The 21,684-nt window shown below is 38.8% G+C and overlaps 1 protein-coding gene across 1 annotated transcript in view; it reads right to left on the bottom strand.

The window, feature by feature from the left end:
- The window catches only part of LOC126483769 (phenylalanine--tRNA ligase beta subunit), a 111,974-nt gene extending 100,097 nt beyond the window's left edge, over positions 1 to 11,877 (bottom strand). The window contains exon 1 of the mRNA XM_050106921.1: positions 11,718 to 11,877. Coding sequence (XP_049962878.1) covers positions 11,718 to 11,775 — 58 coding nt within the window. The 5' untranslated portion in view covers positions 11,776 to 11,877. The remainder of the gene's footprint in view (positions 1 to 11,717) is intronic.
- Between the last annotated feature and the right edge of the window lie 9,807 nt (positions 11,878 to 21,684).

Here is a 21,684-nt window from a genome sequence, read left to right as displayed (position 1 = left end):
CCATCTGGATCCTCCTTACCAATGCCACCATTTCTGAATGGTGCAGATGGGAACCCTCCGTACATGTTACCCGTCGTTCCCATAATCCCTGGATTCAGCATTCATTAGCCCCTGTCCTCCAATTATCTACCCCCTTCTTTGTTCCTGCTCAATTATTATATGCCTTCTATTCTGCCAATGCACCTACATTCTTTGCAATTCTTTACTTCTCTCCTCTTCCTTTTCCACTCCCCTCCCCAGCACAGCCACCTGGCTGCACTTCCCAGTCCTGTCCTGTCCCCACCATGTCCCTGCACACCGTCACAGGCAGCACATCTTCTCCACCCCTCCCCTGATATCCCACCTCCCACATACCCCTGACTGCTGCTCTTGTCAGATGGTCAAATGCAGTCGAAGTTGGGCCACAGCGGCCACAGACAACAGCCATATGTATTAATTGTGCTTGTGTGTTCTATTTCTGAAGAAGGACATTTTGTCCAAAAGCTTAAATGTTTGGCAATCTTTTCATAGTGCCTGCCTGTGACCAACACCTCTTTTATGTTCTGAGAAGCAATCTGCCCTTTTCATAATATTTTTGTTATTCTATCTTGGAATTTCCATTGTTTTGTTACAGAATACACATACATTTATGTGCATTGCTATATGGTCCACGCCAGTTTCACATTTCTGACTCTGCAGTTCCACCAAGAATTTTCACCACCACCGTAGATAGAAAAAAAATAAAAATGTGCCACTTCACAACTGAAAGAAGAAAATTTAATTTACTTCTGTTTCAAAAGGTGCTATTACAATAGAACAATATTAAAAAAGGAAATTAGCAGGTACATTATAAAACAACTACATTTTGGGTTTGTTGTTTGTAGCTGAGCCTTTTGTGGTACAACGTTTCTTCAGTCAACCACTTTCATTTCTGATGACATTAATGTGACTGCATTCCTGCAATCCATGAACATAAACCAGCTGCACTTTTTTCCAAAGGAATGTCTGGATGTAATTTCAGTATTTTCCATTCCACAATGTGGAGCCCACAGCAAGGGGTGAATGACACAGGTGATTAAGGACAATTCAGATAAAACAATGTTCATACATCAGCAAGTATTTGAGCACACTGATAATATTGGTGCTTGGAAAGTAAAGAAAAAAAAGGTCTTTTGACCAAATCAGCAGGGCAATAAACAAAATATGTACACTTACTATTGGACGTTTGGAACCTATGCCATTTGTAAAACTTTACAAGTTCGCAGGCATAGCGCCACCAGATATTTGTAATGAAGTAGCTGCTAATGTGGAAAGAACAATCAGGTTTATCAACAAAACCATCCATTATACAAACACATTCCAGTAGCCTGAAATCTGAGACCCATAAAAAGTTACATCAAGACTAATTCAGTATTGCAGCTACAACAAGGGGGAAAATATGTGCATTTCTTGATTCCAGAATAAGTGAACCTGACCACCTCCTTAAGAGACCATCCCACCTGGATATGAACAGAGCTGGATCATGTGGAGGCCACTCAACTGGCTTCAGTCTGGAATTGTAAGATCCAGGACTAGCCTCCAGAAATGGTACTTCTCTGTGGATACCACCAAAAGTGACTACGGAGACGAACACACCATGAAAAACATACTGGTCTGTCAGCTATTCCCTGTGTCTTGCACAGAAGATGATGACCTGCTCGTGACTCCAAATATAACTGATGTGTGGTTCTTTGTTTTCCATTTCTTTTTTTTCATAGTGGGTACCAAGGCAATGAATTTATTAAAAGACTGCGACATTTTGCACTTTTGCTGTATTAATTTTATTTGGTCACAACTAGTTTCAGTCTTCTACACCATTCTCAAGTGATTGTGTGGTTCTGTAAAACTGATGCGAGATTTTGGGTAACAATAGTGTAGCTTAGTAATTATTTCTCTCTTTTGTTTTTAATCATAATTATGATATACTGAATTTGCTTTTGATTCAAATAAATAAATATTTCAAATAAAAACAAAATGATAACAAAGGTCTATTAGTCACAGACAAATACTGGATTGACCAGCCAATTTGGGACACACTAAAATATCTCTTTATTTCGGTACACATTCCAGTAGTGAGTGACTAGTTGGTTCTCTAGTGCAAGTAGGAACTAAATAATATAAGAGGGTAGTTGTTAGTGTATTAACACAGGTTTGTGGGAGGGGGGGGGGGGGAGGGGTGTCACGGGAGGGACATGTGTTTGTGCAAGCAAGAGAGAAAGATTGGTGAGATGTGGTAGGTGTCATCAGCAAACACAACAATTCCATCTTTGGCACTATCACCACCCAGCTCATTCATTTTGTGAAGATTTTTTCCCCATATAATTGGTAGATTAGTATCTTTAAATTGTGCCTCCCAGAGACACATGTATAATGGTCTTCCACAAGCAAAGAGTTTCAATGCTCCCACCCACATTCTGAATCCATTTACATTTTACTGCATAATGAAAGCTGTCTAGATGGTGAGTCTACAGTGTTGGAAGAAAGTGCTTTCAACACTTTATGATTCCATGTTATGTACATCAAGTTCCATTTTGTAGTTGCATCTGTCTACTGTAGATTCCTGCTAGCTTGTTCTCACCCTTTTTATGTTTACGTTTCCTGGCCAACACTTTCTTTTATTAGAGAGAGGAGGTACAAGTTAACATAGCAATAGTTGAGCTAGCATAAGGTGGTGATTCCACACCAGACGCTTTTTATACTTAATGTTAACTTTTGTTTTAATTATGGTGGTTTCTAAATTCCTTGCTGGGAAGTGTGGAATTTCTGTTGTAGGTCATACAGGTAGTATTTACAGCAATATCAATTTCTGTCTATGTGGCACTATATGCCTTTGTGAAGATTTACTTGAGTGTCAAGGTAAATGACGTAGGTTACACTACAGACTGAACTGCTTTAAATGCCTTCCATGCTTTAACGTGATGTATTTGTTCAATGATTTTCAATCCTTAATTTTTTTGCTTCTAAGCAAATGCAAGACAGTCCTTGCTCCACACTGAGCAACTATCAGAGAAATTAACACAAAACACACGGGGTGTTCCCGGCTAATGTGCAATTGATTCACATTGTCCACATATTCCTTTGTCTCCATATTCAATTGCTGTGGGTATGGACTTCTGATAATTGCAACAATGTGTGGGATCTGAGACAGAGGGTTATAACTTTGATAGGTAAACCCTCCTTTATGGTATTCTGCCAATGTTGAACAGTCAAAGTTAAGAGTAAAAGCTGCTGTCTTTCCTACTATTTGTTTACTTGAGCCATTAAATGCATGTGTGCATATGGTACTACTACTACCTACCCATTCTTCCTACCCAGTCCTCCTCCTCCTCTGCCACTGGGGTGTGCGTAAATTCTTTGCACGCTGCAATACCTTTGCTGAAATTTAGAATACTGTAAATTTCTACAACAACTGTATATTCCCATAGAACATTCCTTATAAGGGTGGTGGTAGACTGTAGAGAAGAATGTGTTTCAAGTACAAATACTCTATTTCAGGGCACATTCTTAAAATGGCTTCCTTTCCTTGAGTCAAAATAATGGGTAGCATCAGTCTAATTTCTGCTAAAAGCAGCAAGGTGAGCTCTTTTGATCACAGGCTGTGGAGGTGCATCATACTTGTAATGAATGGGTCTGTGCAGTGAATGCCACAGTACATAATTAAAATTCCTCTCCTCACAACCAATGACTGTCAATCACAAGTACAATGCTCCAACAATTAACAAGGAGATTCAAGCAATGGAACAGTCTGCCACACTCTGGCCATGATTAGCCATATCCCACAATGTCATATAACAACTTAAAATTCTATAAGCTGATTTTCATGTTAATTCAATACAGTCTTCAGAAATAGACGCAAGGTGTAACAGTTGGTGGCAGACGTTTGCAATAAGCTGGGCAGCAGGATTTCCAAACTTCAAAGGAATGGATCACTAGCTTCAAGCAAGTAATTACCACAGGAATCTGACTTCCAGTCTTCACCAGGAGAAAAAAAAAAAAAAAAAAAAAAAAAAAAAAAAACATAAAGAATGTGGAAGCAGTTTAGTGAAGTTAGGAATACTTTCTGCATATGTTGATAGTGAGAGGAAAAAGACTGGTGAAGAAAGAACAACAGTAATAACGAAACAATTCTGCCCAAATGCATGAACAATCCTGATTTGACACTCCGAGAGAGGAGAAAGTGGTACGCACCGTGCTTTTATAAGCTCATGGGCAGAGAGCAAGGAGACATTTTGAGATCTTCTTGGACAACACTGTGATTCCTTTTGAGACCCACTGGAACATTCTGTCTGAAACTCTGCCGATGCCAACTGATGTGACCCGAAAACATTGAAGACACATGACTTGCAGATAAGAACCACTCAGTGAAAAACTTGAAAATCTCCCGATGTATAAAATTTTCAAATAACTTAGGAGACTGCATTTGTGCCTTTAAAATGACTGGATGTGCACATGTCAAAATATCAGCAATTGCTGAAGACGTCACCCATCTGCATTCCACTATATTATTTGAATAAGATTCAATCTGTTCAGTAGTAGAAGTATCTTACAGAGCACATACCTGTCACACAGAAAAGCACAGATGGTGACATGTACACCAGGAAAGTGGTGAGATGTCATCAAACTTGCAGTCCATGTGGCATGGTACAAAACTCCATCTGAACTGTGCCTACTGTAAAATTGCCCACATGAAGCAATTCTCAGTAGCAGTCTCATTAAACTAGAATTAATTATGAATCACATTCTTTTTGCTTAATGGACATGGCATGACTGGCCAATGGTGACCTACATCCGCAATTAAAAAAAAAAAAAAGTGCAATGAACAAAATAGACATTCTGTTCCTTTTTTTAGGTTTTTAAAAGTTTATTGTAATTTTTAATTTATTTATTGCAATGCATAAGTTCACTCGAATAAATAAATAAAAAATATTAGGTTTTCATTATATGTGTAAATGCCTTTCCCCCCTCTTTCTTAATCATTTTATGCTGTATTGAATCTTATTTGTCACAAAGAAGTTAGAGTCACACAACATTGTTGGCTCAGAGATGATAAGTTGTTCAGTCACCTAATTGGAAAGTGTTTTCTTCCCCATACATGAAAGTATGAAAGTTGTGTTTAGAAGTATCAGATGAATGCAAATGACAGTAATGAATGTGTATCAGATGAGTGTACATGACAGTAATGGGTGTATGTATATAGTGTAGAGTCAAGTTTGTGTTGTTATTGATAAGAGAAGGGGTAGGGTGAAACCCAGTGCCAACACACAGTCTACTCCTCTAGGCCGGAAACAAGTGGGCCTCCAAGATTAACATATCCATCCCAAAGATGGACCACCATCAAGAGTGTCAAGCACTTTATTGTACACTGCAGAGATGTATGGACTTCAATGCAAGATACCGGAACAAAGCCTGCTGATCAAGAATCTTACATCACTACCTCTCCTCACTTTGGTGGCCAAATACAAGGTGAAACTTCCTGCCCCCACCTGGATTTCAGCCGATTACTACTCATCAAGGGCTATTGAACAGGCCTACACCAGTAATGTTGAGTGCAGAAATGCATTTCTATCCCAGATAAGGTATCATTGGGACTTCAGCTGATATAGCTGATCTGATGGTTCTATCACCGTCTGGGCAATAACTCCTGTAGTGCAAAATAGAAAGTTGTACAGCAGTGAGTAGACAATCATACTCTCCCAGAAATCCTCCTTAATGGTTAGCATGCTTTTGTTGAGGAAGTGGGACGGTTCATACACCACATACATTGATGTTTTGGTCGCTTTAATCTTCTTTGATTTACTAAAAACTGACTCAGTAGTAATAGTGGCAGACTATGGCTCCAGTAATTAATATGGTTTTGGCCTCTTCAGTCTTACTGGATTTAGCCTCAGCTACTAAAAACTGACTCAATAGTAAAACTGGTAGCTGTGGATCCAGTTATTAATGCAGATTAATATGTTCTTTAATCTTAACGATAATCATGCATCAAGTATACCTGTAAACCGACTCATTCCACATCATTTAAATAAAAGAAACATTCAAACGATCTATGGAACATGTAATTCACTAACTAAATAACTAACAAAGTTATGAACTAACTAATCAACCAAAGGTCTTGTGTTCAATCGTCAGTCACGCCCAAGATATTTACTTTGTCACTTATCATTTCTTTTACCTTTATCGATGTCTGTTCAAGTGAAAAATGCTGACCGGCTCTGTGGTTCGGAATCCATGTCAAGCGGTAGGTCCCCCTATAACTGGTTAGGTAAGTCAGTCCACAGATGAGAGGAAAGTTAAGGCATACCACCTCCAACAGAGCCATGTCTACTAAAGGCCAATCATGATGGCAGCTTTAGCCTTTCTCTTTACTCAAAATATTGCAGATGTACTGTTTCTGAGTCTTCACAGCAACACTCTCCTGCTACTCAGTGTTCACTGGCAATTGCTGTTTCACCACAGACCTGGCTGTCTCCTAAAATAAGATCCTGATTTCAGGATGGTTGCATCAGTAGCTTTGTGGAAGATCTATGTCACACAGTAGACCCACTCTAAATACTGCCATGATGTTTATCACAGGCAGCTGGCTGTACAGCATCCAGTTAGTTTCCCCGAATACCTATTTTTGCTGCTGTCACTGCTCTCCGAGTTAGATACTGCCCCTTGTTTTGGGTGAATAAGAATAAGGAACTGGTCACTAGACTTTAAGTCAGTATCACTTCTCATAAGCAGCATCTGCAAAGGTAGGTTGTGAAGTCCCTATGTTGGAGAATGATCCCCACGCAGTGCTGAAATGTCTCATTTTACCAGCAGTTAGAAGACAAGTCTTCCAACAGAAGCAGGTTTTCTAAAACTTGACTCCGGCTGTAGGTGGTGGAAGAGCCTCAAAGTACATTGAGTTCTAACATATCCAAATATGAGAAATTGTTGGAGAAGTTCTTGAATGAAGTCTGTGTGCACTTCACTATCAATATGATGGGGCAAGTAAACACAGCATACTGTTATTAGATGTAAAATATGTAGTGATACAGCCATAGCTTGTAGTCAAGTGCTAAGTGTGGTGAGATTCACATGAAGATAACAATACTCTATGATTTGTCTTTTCACTATTGAGGTCATCATTCCTATAAACCTCATACACGCTAACAAACGAGGAATCTGAAGGCTCGAAGTGTGTGCTGTAAATATATGAAGACAGACTTCAACTGTGCTAGTATCTTACACTCTTCTATGTCACTGCTGTAACCATTCAAATACTGCTGAAGTGTTGACATCGGTTTCAGAAATCTCTCCCCTTCCCCTTCTTCCTTTGTCTTGTTGTTGATGACTTTCGACTGCAATACAGGTATTCTCACTGATTATCTCCTTCCTCCTACTGATAGTATGGCATTTCTCTCATAAGAGCTGTCTCCTGACTTGGCTTCATGATTATGGAAGAATATCTGCTGCCACTGGAAGCTCTGTAGCACTTATATTACACTGAAAATATTGTTGCAAGATGTGACACATGCAGCATGGCGTATTAGTTAGCACTGCTGGCTGGCACCCTGCAGGTTGCCAGTTGATACCAGACCAACTGCAATTATTTGTTATTTAGTATTTATCACTTCTGGAAGGTTCTTGAAATATCTTATGTTGTATTGTTTACATATTCTGGAATATTGGACGATGTTTTTATAAACAGCAGCATTCTCCATCCAGGAGGTCAGTTCTGTTCTGGCTGTACAATGGTGTCAGTAATCAACATGCTTTGAGCTCTAAAGTGTTCTACTTCAATGATGACTTTGCCTTCAGATTTAGACTTGATTGCAGTTTTGACATGATGTAGTTTGGTGTAGATACCGGGTACTTCAGAACACCTACATCACCGTGACTCCAACTAGGCAATGGAAAAACCATCACCTACATGGACAAGAAACAGAATGCAAGCAGAACATGGTCCTCAGATCTATATATTCAGGAGACAGGTGAATTCCAAACCAGCAGTAAGTCAGCTGCACATCAGGCATCCATTAGTGTTCTCCGGAAAGGCTGGTCAGGAACCAACAAGATGGTTGAAAGGATTCGACTGAATTGCCAAATACAACTGGTGAGACAACACAGTGTGTTCAGAAAACGTGTCCTTTAATTTTAATGGCTCACACCATCAGTGGTTCACAAACAATGAAGGGAAGCTCAACAGCTGGGACAAATTCTGGGCTGAACTGAAGAAAATGTTTCGTGACAATCAACAGCAAGTTTCCTTAGTTAACAAGAAATTAAAGAACAGGTCCCATCTTTGGAAAATGAAACAGTTGTACACACAGAATGTTTTGGTCCTATACCACATCACGAATACGAATATGACAGACACTGACAAAATCTCACAGCCGATTAAAAGGGGGCACAGAAGATATGTACTTAAGCTCTTTGGCAAAGGACGTCAATAACAGAGGAATTCATCAAGTGGTGCCACTAAACAGAAGAAAGACACCAGAAAAGAGCTGGATGGAAGAGGTATGACCATCTGCTGAATGTGGTCACTATGGCAGTTGGTGGTCCATGAGCTCACCTCTCCCATACACCAGATAGTGAGAGAAGACATACAGCACTGTATGGCAACCAGAAGTGTCAGATTGAGTACATACGAGCCAACAGCCATGAATGTCAACTCGACGCATCAAAGAATAGGCTTATTGATCGTTAACACCAATTTTCATAATTAGTCGAATGTTCCATGAAGAATGGATTCTGCCTACTTGAGTTTATGCTGCAACTATCAAACAACAAACAAACATCCAACCAATGCAACTGCAACCAACTCCTCTGCCAAATACTATGGCCCACAGAAGAACAGACATTTAGATGCCAGAGGACAACAAGCAGGTACGTTTCCACTATGGACCCCAGGAAACACTGCATGCTACCGCATATAAAGAAAACGAATTTTCCACAACTATTATACCACCAGAGATCAGTCTTATTAATGCCAGATATCTACAGACAATTACAGTCGACCTGTGACAAAGCCTATTACTGTACCCTGGATAAGATCGCTCTTCAACAGGTTGCCGTGCAGAGGTACCAGCCGCTCACCTAGCCACTGACTTCAGGAAACTGAACAAGGTAACCATCTACGGCGGTGTGGCAGCACAGATGCAAACCCTTCATGATGGCAGACACCAAGATGTCAGGAAATGTCACCAATAGCCAACCTGTATGAGTGCTACTCAACTCAGGAGCTTCCTTTTCTGTAATGTCAGATGCTTATTGTCATCAGCTAAACAAGACTGTATTACATGATGTGAAAGCGACTGTACTGAAAGCCACAAATGAGAAATACGTCCAGCTGACAGGAACCGTACTGCATGAATAACTATCGATGACGGAACACAGCCCTTCGAATCTCTCATTTTAACAGAAAGTAGATATAATGTTATCTTAGATGGGACGCTTCTTGCAAGCTTCACAAGCAGCCATAGACAGGAAGGTCTAAGCTCCAGATTGGCAAAACTATTCCAACAAGGACTCATAATGAAGATTGTTCTGCATTAGGTTTTACCACTGAAGACATTGTTATCCCACCATCAGCAGGAGGGGTTGGGTTGGGTTGTTTGGGGAAGGAGACCAGACAGCAGGGTCATCGGTCTCATCAGATTAGGGAAGGACAGGGAAGGAAGTCGGCCGTGCCCTTTGAAAGGAACCATCCTGGCATTTGCCTGGAACGATTTAGGGAAATCACGGAAAACCTAAATCAGCATGGCCGGACGCGGGATTGAACATTCGTCCTCCCGAATCATCAACAGGAGGAATTCCAGTCACCAATTGAAGTGCTCAGCTGAACTGTGATGCTTTTGTCAACTGCAAATAAACTACTGATGCTCACAAAGGTAACCTACAAACCAGTGATTATCATAATTACTGTGGATGGTCAAGAATAACTTTGAATCACTAATTGTCATGAGCATCAACAATTCATTCCTAAGGGTATGTGCATAGGGATCGCCAAATCAGTCCAGGAATGGCAGCTTAGTATCATCTATGAAGAATCATGCTCTACTACCACTACAGACAACATAGGGGAGGAAGCTACTGTCAAATTGTCAGTAAGATCTGGCCTGGCCGAAGAACACCATCAGTGAGAGACAGCCACTCTGTGTCAATTTTTTGATGCTTTCAGATCCAGTATGGAAAAAAAGACAGACCAAGTAACCCACAGTAAAACATCCTACCTATACTGGGGATCATCCATCAACTAGTCACCGCTCATATGTGTCACCCACTGAACGATGAATAATCTGGAAGGAAGAGGAGAAGATGATGGAAGATAACATCAATGAATCTTGAGGGAGTATGTGGTCCTCTCCTGTGCCCTGATGAAGAAGCAGGATGGCACATAGCATTTCTATATCAACTACCAACAAATCAACAAAACCATGAAGAAAGATTATCCATTGCTGCGCAATGACGATAGCCTGAACTAATTGAAAGGAGCGAAGTTTCTTAACTATGGACACCCACACGGGCTATTGGCAGATCAAGGTTGTCAATGCAGACTACGAAAAAATTGCCTTCATAACTCTAAACATCCTCTATGAGTCTAAAATTTATTTGGCAAACCATTTAGCTTTTTGACAGGCCATCATCCCTATGCTGGCTGACTGTCTCGAAATATATGTTGGGTTGACTGGTGAGATGGGCACTGAGGCTTCAGGAGTATGACATCATAGTGACATACAAATGCAGACACAAACACAAGGACGCCAACTTTGGTGCAACATAGTAGAATGGATGAAATCGCAAACATCACTTCATTACATGACATTACTGCTGAATGCGGGGAAGATACACCACTGCAGAAAACAAAGAAGTCTTGAAAGAGGAGGAACTGACCAAAGGAAAATTTATATTTCTGCAACTTGGCATATCCCAGAAGGCACATGTAGCTTATCAAGTGAAACTGGTGCAAAGGGTAAGGACTGAGTGTTAATAGAACATATGCACCTGAACAATAATCATTATGACAGTTTACTACTACAAACAAATTAATAAACTTCAACAACTAATGGAACAACATAACATGGAAACTTTGAAAGTAGACTTGAAAATCATCGACAGAATGATTAAAATAATGAACAGTTAACACACTGAAAGGAAAATTAAACAAATACACAACGAAATAAGTAAACAAGTTAATGAGGTTTTGTATATAACACAGATCAAAACAATGAGTGCCTGACTAGGAAAGTAAATAAACTGGAGGGTTGTTGATTTCAAAGAACAACAAAGATGCATACGGCCGAAGATCGTAATGCATGGATAGGTATGATTTCATTCAGCACTGGTAGTCAAATGACTTATGACAATTTATAATTTATGTGGTTTTAGTGGGCGAATACCGATAGAATACACAAACCATTTTTGCACAGAAATAATTTGTGATATGAACCAGCGACACGTAATCTGTGGGGTACGAGTGAATCATTATGTTGAACAATAATAAATAACTGATTCTGTGTATGAAGTACTCATGCATCTTGAAAATCCCACACTTACTTCGATGTCGCAGTAGCAAGATATAATGTCTTCGAAAAACAGCCGTTCTGTTATACTGAGCGGCGCAAACCGTCCGATTTCATGTCAATGACATACCGGTGGCTAGCAAAATATTGACCAAGGTACTGACATTTCCAAGCAGAAAATTTTTATCGTCCGCTGTTACTTACTGTATTTCTCTCCAAGAGCTTCGAAGAGCCAGTCGCGTTTGATACCGATTGTTGGCATTTTCGTCCTTCTTCGAAAACAGTTTTCTTCCACTACTGTTAATGTTTATATTTACACCAACCACATGGCTCAGCTGCACGTCACAGTATTGAATCATTCAAAGATGCGTCTTCAGCAGAGTTGCCAAAGTGCTCCGTATCGAAAGAAATCCGTGTTTGTATACGTGGGCACAAGGTAGCAGACGAAAACTTCGGTTGTGTCAAATTGACTGATTTTCAACCAGAGAACGTAATATTTTTAATATTTCTTTCTGGTATGAATTTTACATTAGTAATAAGTTTACAGTGAGTCGGAAGTCTAGTACAAACAAGAAATGACAGGCGCTAATTCATACAGTCCGTAACATCACGTCACAGTACTGTCTCAATCTAACATAACAGTCGTGACACTCCGTCTCGTTTTTGCTACGCGCTGCGATTGGAACGCGCCAAGCGACCAGGAAATTAAATCATTAAGTTCGGCGTGATCTTGTGAAAGCGCAACTTAAATGTAAATGTTTATTTTGGTGTGTACAATGGTTTTTACAAACCATTGCAGCGCAATAATTTGCAAAAATTCTTGTAACTTACAGATATTTACTGGGGAAGGTCGTGTTCTATAAGAACAAAATTTGATGGTAAACAGCAGAAGACACGATGTTTTTCTGAAAGGCGTCATACATCTACTCAGAAACGTTAAGTTTTCTTCGCAACAATTCCAGTCAAATCAGTGAATTTGGAACATAGATGGAATGAAAGAACTACATTGTTTTTAACGTACCAGTAAAGCTACCACAACTGTAGATGAAGGAAAAAAGACACAGACGTGATAATAAAAGAACAAAAGCCATAAAACTGTTCCCAACACCGAAGAAACCAATTTTATAATTGTCATTGCATCGAAGACAGAAATGGCAAGAATGTTCAACACATTCACTTTAGAAACAAAAGTAATTACATTTACACAAAATGTATGTATTAAAAACTCGAGTAAGATTTAACATTGCGCGAAACATTACGCTCCCTAAAAAGTTCTTACATGTCAAGGAAAGTGCCTGTAATAATATGGACAACAAAAGAAATATATTTTCCTAATGCATGAAATAAGTGTTTAGATTTTCGTGATTTCAGTGGAGTAAGATGCAATCATGCACATATTCGAAAGTATTTCTCCCTCATTAAGTTGTAGCTTACGTTACTGAATCAAGGAGATTCGGCTGTTTCACATCATTTGTGTCTCTTGAGAATTTAATAACGCTCGAAACGCTAAAATTTAATAACTACTTCGCTAACTAACTAGAAAAATGATTAATATCCACTTTTACTTTTACGCATGCTTTCTCATCTGTCCAATGGTAACAATTTTCACAGCAGTGAGAGTCGCGACTGTATATGCTAGACTGTGGTACGATCATGTCAGGATGTATTCACACTGTCCGTCACGTCACGTCCTGTAAATGCGCTTACATCTATCGACAGCTATACCTCCGCGAATCACTTGGAAGCGCATAGCAGTCAGTACATCCCACTGTACCAGTTAATTGGACTTTTTCCTGTTCCGTTCACGCGTGGAGGGAATGATTGTTTAAATGCCTCTGTGCACGCTGTAGTAAATATATCTTGTCCTCACAGTCGCTATGGGAAACGTATGTAGGGGTTGCAGTATGTTTCTAGAGTCATCATTTAAAGCCTATTCTTGAAATTTTTTGTAGCAGACTTTCTTGGGATAGTTTCAATCTGACGTCAAGAGTCTGCCAGGTCAGTTCTTTAATCATCTCTGTGACTCTCCTGCAGGTCAAACAAACCTTCGATCAATCACATTGTCCTTCTCTGTATGCATTCAATATCTCCTATTAGTCCTATTTGGTAAGCGACCCACACACTTCTAGGATGGTTTGCATGAGTGATCTGTAAGCAATCTTCTTTGTAGACTGACTTCATTTCCATAGTATTCTAATAAAGCGAAGTTCACCACCCACATTACCCATGACTGAGCCAATGTGATCGCTCCATTTCATGTGGCACATGCAACTGCTGCGCATAATAACAAGTTCTTGTCAGCCATCTTGAACTTTGACAAAAAATATGATGGCAGTGTAAAGCCTCGTTTACACTGGGGCAACACCTTGCAACATTGTAGCATGCAACAGTACCACATGCTACATGAAGGATCGTTTACACTGGGGCAACATCTTGCAACATTGTGGCATACTACAGAAATGTAGCGTGCGTCGTCTTGTAGTATGCTACAAAAGGCAATATCTTGCGGCCTATGTTCCATGCGGCAAGTTAATTTATATCAAAGTAACAGAATTTGTACCACACTGTGTCGGTCTTGCAGGAGAGTGGGTGATAAAGTGATTGCGGCGGCTCCTTAGTTGGTCATTGCACATGCTGCTAACAACAGAAATCAAAATCAACGGAAAAGGAAACGATAGTGGAAGAGAAGAATGTTCGAAGAAGATCCACGAACGAGTATACTAGGAGATATAGCAGCAGATGATGGTAAATTATTTAGTAATTTTGCAAGAATGTCCAGTGAAGACTTCAATTATTTACTTCAGTTGACTACACCTCTTATTCTAAAAAAAAAAAAAAAATACGAATTGCCAAGACAGTATTTCACCTAGAATTCGACTGGCCATCGCACTGCGTTTCTTATCCACTGGGGATTCGTACAAGTCACTAATATATTTATTCACAGTATCATATTCTGCTATTTCCCTCACAGTGCCAGAAGTTTGTGAAGCTATTTCATCAGTGTTGAAGAATTACGTAAAGGTAAGGACGCAAAGTTCAATACTCACTTTATTTAAATAACTTTTTATATTCATTTTAGGTAAGTTATAATCAAAATTAAATAATTCGTATTATTTCACTTCTTTTTTTAAATTACAAAAAATGATGGAGCTCTTCTGATGTACATAGTACTTCAATGAATTCTTCACTCTCATAAGTATCATTATCAACGTATAAAATTTCGCAGTTAGCTTCTGGACAGCTTATTTCTGCACTGTTTTCCGATACGACAACCGTTAATAAATCATGTCTTGCTGGGAGTTCGCTTCCCATAGTCCCCCCCACCCCACACACACACTGCTTTGAATACCACATTTACAATAATGTGCTTCACATACGTTTGTGTAGTCGGGGGAAATGAAATTTTCTCATCTCATTGGCGATGAACTCTCCATGCACACTCCATATATCTCTGTTGTTAACAGTTTTTAAAATCTGGTAAACTTCAAATGGTTCAAATGGCTCTAAGCACTATGGGACTTAACATCTGAGGTTATTAATCCCCTAGAATTATAACTACTTAAGCCCAACTAACCTAAGGACATCACACACACCCATTAGAACCTGCGATCGTAGCACCAGCGCGGTTCCCGACTAAGGCGCCTAGAACCACTGGGCCACAGCGGCCGCCTGGTAAACTACCACAACTCGAGCATCTCTGTACATTTCCTGAGCTGCTCTTTTTTGGGTTTAGTGCTTCTCTTTTTGTGTGTTTCCCCATGAGACGTAGTTGGTGTTTGAGGCACACTGTCTTCAAAAGGCTGACTTGCATCTTCCTCTTTTGTTCCTGTGTCCCCTGTGTCGTCGTCATGAAAAAAATAGGGTAATTACTGATAATATTTTACTTTTCAGATTCCAAAGGACACAGAAGAATGGAATAATGTTGCCAGAAATTACGAAGTTAAGTGGAACTTCCCTCACTGTGTAGGAGCCATAGATGGCAAACATGTGCAAATTATATGTCCTGCCAATACTAGAAGTTAATATATATACTACAAAAAACATTTAGCATCGTCCTTATGGTCACTGCAGACGCAAATTACTGCTTTCAGTATGTACATGTTGGTTGTCAGGGACGCATATCAGATGGAGGACTTTTTAAGAACACTTCGTTTCATAAAGCATTAATGAAAAATAAATTAAACATTCCTCCCCCAGAAACTCTTCCAGGGAAAGAAAATTTGGCACCATATGTTTTAGTAGCGGACGAGGCATTTCCATTGACCACAAATATAATGAAATCGTATGCTGGTCAGTTGCCGAAGTCAGAGGAGAGCTAGAATATTTAATTACCGACTGTCTCGCGCACGACGAATTGTCGAAAACGCTTTCGGAATAATGTCCTCTGTTTTTCGAGTGTTTAGGAAGCCATTGTAAAAGTTGAGAACGCTGAAATAGTTACAAAAGCTTGCACGCATCTCCATAATTTTTTAAGCAAAGTGGAACGTTCAGAACTATTTATTCACATCCAAATAGTTTGGGTACAGAAGACGTAAAAAATGGTGTAATTATTCTTGGAGAGTGGAGACAAGCTACTCGCAACTATACAGGCTTAAAGAATTAATTAAAAAAACCTTGAAGACCTTTCTGTGATGCACAGGCAGTACGAGAGGAATTCAAAGAATATTTTATGACACTACATGCAAAGGTTGAATGGCAAGATAGGTATCATTTGTGTTGTCATCCTGCGCCAATGTATATTAATTATGTTCGAACTACAATGTGTGTTCATTTATGTAAATAAGTAGAATTATCTAGATGAACTCAAACTGTTTAGTTACTTTGTTTCTACAAACTTGTTTGTGTGGTCTACTGTAGTAAAATGTTTTTTTTTTTAACTACTGTTTACGTCTATCGATTACATACTTGTTCTAAAGCGTTTGGTAGAAGGTACTATATGTAGCCTATTCATTACAACAACTTTCAAAAAATGGGACTTTCTAACAACAGAATAAAATTTCCTATGTTACAGGTATACTTATTGGTTATTTTGTTGCCATGAGTTGGTATACTACAGTACTCACAGTTAAGAAATATGAGTAGTTATTGAAATCGAGATACCTACAATTGAGCTATCCATTCCTGCACGTGGTTCCGTCACTTCTAAGATGAATTTTAATGATTCATATGCGAACCATTTTCTTTCCATATCACCCGCAGAGCCGCTATTTTTATTCGTCAGACGCTTGCGCTCGCGATGAAACGCACATCTCAGATTTTTAAGTTCTTGCTTACAGCGTCCTCATCGATTTCATATTTTGAAGCGAGATTTCGTATGTCTCTTTTCATTGCATTACTTTTATAATTACTGTCTCGTACGTTCCACAGAACCTCAGCTTTTCTGTAGTCCTCTATGAATGCCAAATACTTTTCGTTCGACCACTCCATATTTTCGAATTTACCGCTGCGCACAGAAAATGTCGCACACGAACCCACTCAGCTCTGGAGTTAGCTGCGGCACATTGCGGCAGCTTGCGACATGACGCACGGTGTTGTCTATGCCGCATGAATCATGCGACAACGTGCGTCATTACCCCTTTATAGCGCAACGTAAAATATCTTTGTCAAACAAATTTGACGAATATTTGATCAAATCTTTGTCAAAGAAATATGATACTCTAATACCGGCCGTAAGAGTTGTCCAACTTTTTGTCCACCTCGTAGTTTACGTGAAATGGCATCATATCCAATGTTGCATTTCCACACACCATTTCCGATGTGCTTGCCTCACAGTTTGGTGAATTTTGCCTTAGCTGAGTGTGGATAGGGTCCTTTTTGCGATAATTTTGCCAGCACCAGAGTCATCACTAAGATTCGTTTCGTCATAGTTTCAAATGTGGCTAGGTGGGTTCCATTTGCAATGCTTCATTCAAGCTTCCCTCTGCGTAATTCTTGCTTGGTCGTTTTCCATGAATATGCTATGGATTTCTGGGCATCGTTGTTCAGTTATGACACTCAAAAAGGTGAAAAAAGACTTGAAATAATACATGGGGTACACTTTGGCAGAGTGCCAAAGTTACCCTACCCATTGCTGAGTATTTACTATCTTGAGGATTATAGCAATAATTGCAAATTAAAAAAAAAAAAAACAAAAAACATTATGAATGAATAGAGGTGTCAGAGCGTGTAATTATCAGAATAAATATTTGTTAGTAATATAATATTCACAGTTTCCTAGTTGTGTATGAAAGATTTCGGAAAACAACCAACCTAGAAAACGAGGCGTCAGAAACAAATACGACCAGTTCAGACGACAATGGCGCGATAACTTCTAAGCGTTGGCACCATATGCTAGCTTTATAGCAGCAGTTGTGATTCCGATCAAATTCCAGACAGTGTTGGCGCGTAATTCAAATGCTGAAAATTGTGCGTTGTCGCAAAGTTACATCCTTTCCCTAAGTTATCCCTTTTTACGGTATTTGTATGAGTTTACAGATTTCAGCTGTGGCTCACTGATATCTTATTCATAGAATACTATGTTTTTTTTTTTCGTTTTGTGAAGTGCACAGTTTTACGTTTCTCAACAAGTAAAGCATGTTGCCAATCTTTGTACCACTTTGAAATGTCATCAAGGTCTGACTGAATATTTGTGCAGCATCGTTCAGACTGTAGGCTACTTTGTTCTAGATAACTGCATCATCTGCGAAAAGACTCAGGTTAGTATTAATATTTTCTGCAAGATCATTAAGAAGACCAAGCAGACACCATTGGTGAAAATGAGTTGGTGAAAAGGAAGATAAGTGATCAATTACATATGCCTTAACTTGACAGAAGTACAAAAATCATGTCTTTCATCAGAAAGTCCAGTCTTTTTCAAATAAAATCAATGAATTCGAAATACTCTCATCAGATGGTCTCAAGGAAGCTTCTGTTATATTGTTAGGCGAACATTGGTTGAGTAGTGATACCGGTATAATAGCAGTCACAAAATTACCAGGCTCAACATTATCCTCATTATTATGTAGGATATCCTCTGCTCATGGTGGGACATGCATTTTTATTAGAAGTAACACCAAACATGCCTGTTTAAAATCCTTAAAGATACTGGGAAAAAGAGAAATACTTTGAAATTTCAGCTACAGAAATAGCATCACTAAAAACAATAATAATTCACCTGTAGAGAAGCCCAAATGGGGACTTACATATATTCCTACACAAACTACACAGTGCACTCAGCAGTCTGAAAGCTAACAAGAAAAAAACTAATAGTGTGTGGTGACTTCATGATAAATTTCCAGAAAAACTCAAACGAAAAACAAAATCTCAGGACCATTCTTTCAATGTATAATTTACACGGCATTATAAACTCTCGTACTGTATTACCAAAACTTCATGTATCACTATTGACCAAATATTCATATATCCAGAAAGAAATGACTTCCAGGCTGGAACCATAAAAACAGAATTTAATGACCATAAGGGACAGTATATTGCTTTCTGTACAATATTGATACCTAAAACCCACAATGCAAGCAGAATTAGGCAAAGAACAACAAATCCTAAGTGAACAGAATATAGACACCTTCAGACAACTGTTAGCTAAGGAAACAAGGAATGCTGTATATGAGCATGGAAGTACATGTGAAAAGTTCAAGAGATTTATGGAAATATTTAGCAGCTACTATGAAACTACATTCCCACTAAAGAAACATATACTTACGTCTAATAATAGAAATAAATCTTGGAAAAAAAAATATATGATGTTATTAAGGATACGGCAGGTAGGTGATGAATTTCATGCTTATTACAGTAAATACAAGACAATACTTAAAAAAACTGTCAAGGAACCAAAAATGAAGGCAAATAATCTATACATTCAGTCTGCTGGAAACAAGACCAAAGCCATGTGGAAAGTTGTGAAATACCAGAAATTCCAATATCATCGTATGTCAAGATGGAGAGAAAATTGTCAAGGTGGAGAGAAAATAAAAGTGCCAAGGAAAGTAGCAAATACCTTCAACAACTATTCTACAAACATAAGTGGGTACCTAATCAGTAAGATTACTCCAAATGACCAAAATACAACAGCATCACCATGTAACATCAACAGCTCTGCTACCTCATTCTACCTATACGCAATGAATGAAGAAGAAATCCCGATTATCATAAAAACCTTAAAAACCAAACAGTTCTCAGGAGCAGATGGTATACCTGATGAAACAATAAATAGGTGCAGTGAACTCATTGTAAAACCACTAACATATTTATGCAATAGTTCAGTGGCATGAGGGACTTTCTCTTCTTGTCTCAAAATAGCAAAATTGAAACCAATCTACAAAAAAGAAAGTAACAAGTTGGCAATTATAGGCCAATTGCTCTACTGTCTGGGTTCTCAAAACTTCTAAAGAATGTCTTCCACAAAATTCTTACAGCATTTATGGGAAATATAAAATCCTATCCACAGCACAACACAGCTTTAGGAAGAACCACTCAATCAGCAGTTCTGTCTATGAATTCCTAAGAAATACCTACCAGAAAGTGGGCCGCAGTGAATATATTACTGGTGTATGCATTGACTTGTCAAAAGCGTTCAATACTATAGATCATGAAGCATTCCTACAGGAATTAAGTCAACTATGCATCAGATACACACCTAGTGACATTCATTATTCATATTACCAAGACATGAAATTTGGTGTTCCCCAAGGATCAGTGCTGGGACAAGTGCTGTTCCTCTTATATGTAAATGACCTACAAAACAAACACAAAGTGTCAAAAAGCTTACCAGTTTGCTGACGATGCAGACTTCCTTGTTACAGCAAAATCAGAAAACCTACTACAAGAGAACATAACAAAGACAATGGATAGCATAGCAGAATGGCTCACATGCAAGAAGTTAATCATAAATGAAGGAAAAACTGTATCAGTCAGTTGCCTTAATGTCAAGGGAAAGGTTCCACAAACTTTAAATACCCAGTTATCAAACAAAGCTGTAAATAGAGTTGACGTGATCAAGTTTCTTGGGCTCTGGGTTCAGGATAATGTCAGGTGCAGAACTCATATTGACAATCTCAACAAAAAATTGAATGCATCCTGCTATATGATGAGGATCCTTGAAAGCTGCTGTAGCAAAGACTTCCTAAAATGTGCATACTATGCAAATTTCCAGTCAATCCTGCAGTATGGAGTCATTTTCTGGGGAGCTTCTCAAAACACCATCAAGCATTTAGAATCCAAAGAATGCCAAACACAGAAAATCTTGCAAGCCACTCTCCAGAAAACTGAGAATCCTCCCATTTCCATGCCTTCATATATAGTATTCATACAGCAACAGCATGCAACTGAAAATCCCACTCTCTTCCTCAAAAATGAAGATATGCACACTCACAACACAAGGCAAAATCAATAACCAATTTAGCACGATCAAATCTGCAGTAAAGACATATGTAGTTGATCACTGCCTCCACAGTCTGAAAGAGTATTTTGATAAATAATAATGTACCAATATGAATAATAATGTACCAGTCTTATCCACTGAAATCACAGTAACATTGTAACCAGTGAACAAATACAAATTATGTACCAATAATAACTAGTGTAACCATAAGAGATTAATTGTTAAATGATGCCCAACATTTTATGTACATTCTATGTGCCGATGAGGTCTCATGGAAAAATAAATAAATTAATTAATTGATCAATATTTAACATGAACAGCAAGAGACCCAATGCCTTTCCCTTTGAAGTCACTTTACATTTGTTGGTGACTCCACATGCAAGATAAACTGCAGCATCCTCCCTACCAAGGAATCCTCTGTCCAGTCACAAATTTTTTCTGATATCCCATAGAATCGTACTTTTCATGATAAGCAAATGTTTTCCAAGAGGTAAGAAATACTGCTTCTGTCTGACTGCCTTGGTTTTTGGCTTTTGGATGTATTGTGAGAAAAGTGTGAGTAGCTTTTCACATGATCTATGTTTTTGTAATCCATATTGGTTAGCATGATGAAGATTGTTGTGTTCAAGATACCTCATTTTGTTTGAGCTCAGAATACATGCTAAGATCCTTCAAGAAATGGATGTCAAAGATATTGGACAGTACTTTTGTGCAGATCAAGGAGACACAATGATTCTGACATTGTACTTGCATTCAGGAGGACAATGGTTCAAATGCCAATCTGGCCATCCAGAT

Source organism: Schistocerca serialis, chromosome 1 (assembly GCF_023864345.2).
Source record: "Schistocerca serialis cubense isolate TAMUIC-IGC-003099 chromosome 1, iqSchSeri2.2, whole genome shotgun sequence".
NCBI classification, from domain to species: domain Eukaryota; kingdom Metazoa; phylum Arthropoda; class Insecta; order Orthoptera; family Acrididae; genus Schistocerca; species Schistocerca serialis.
This window is presented reverse-complemented; position numbering and strand designations above follow the sequence as displayed.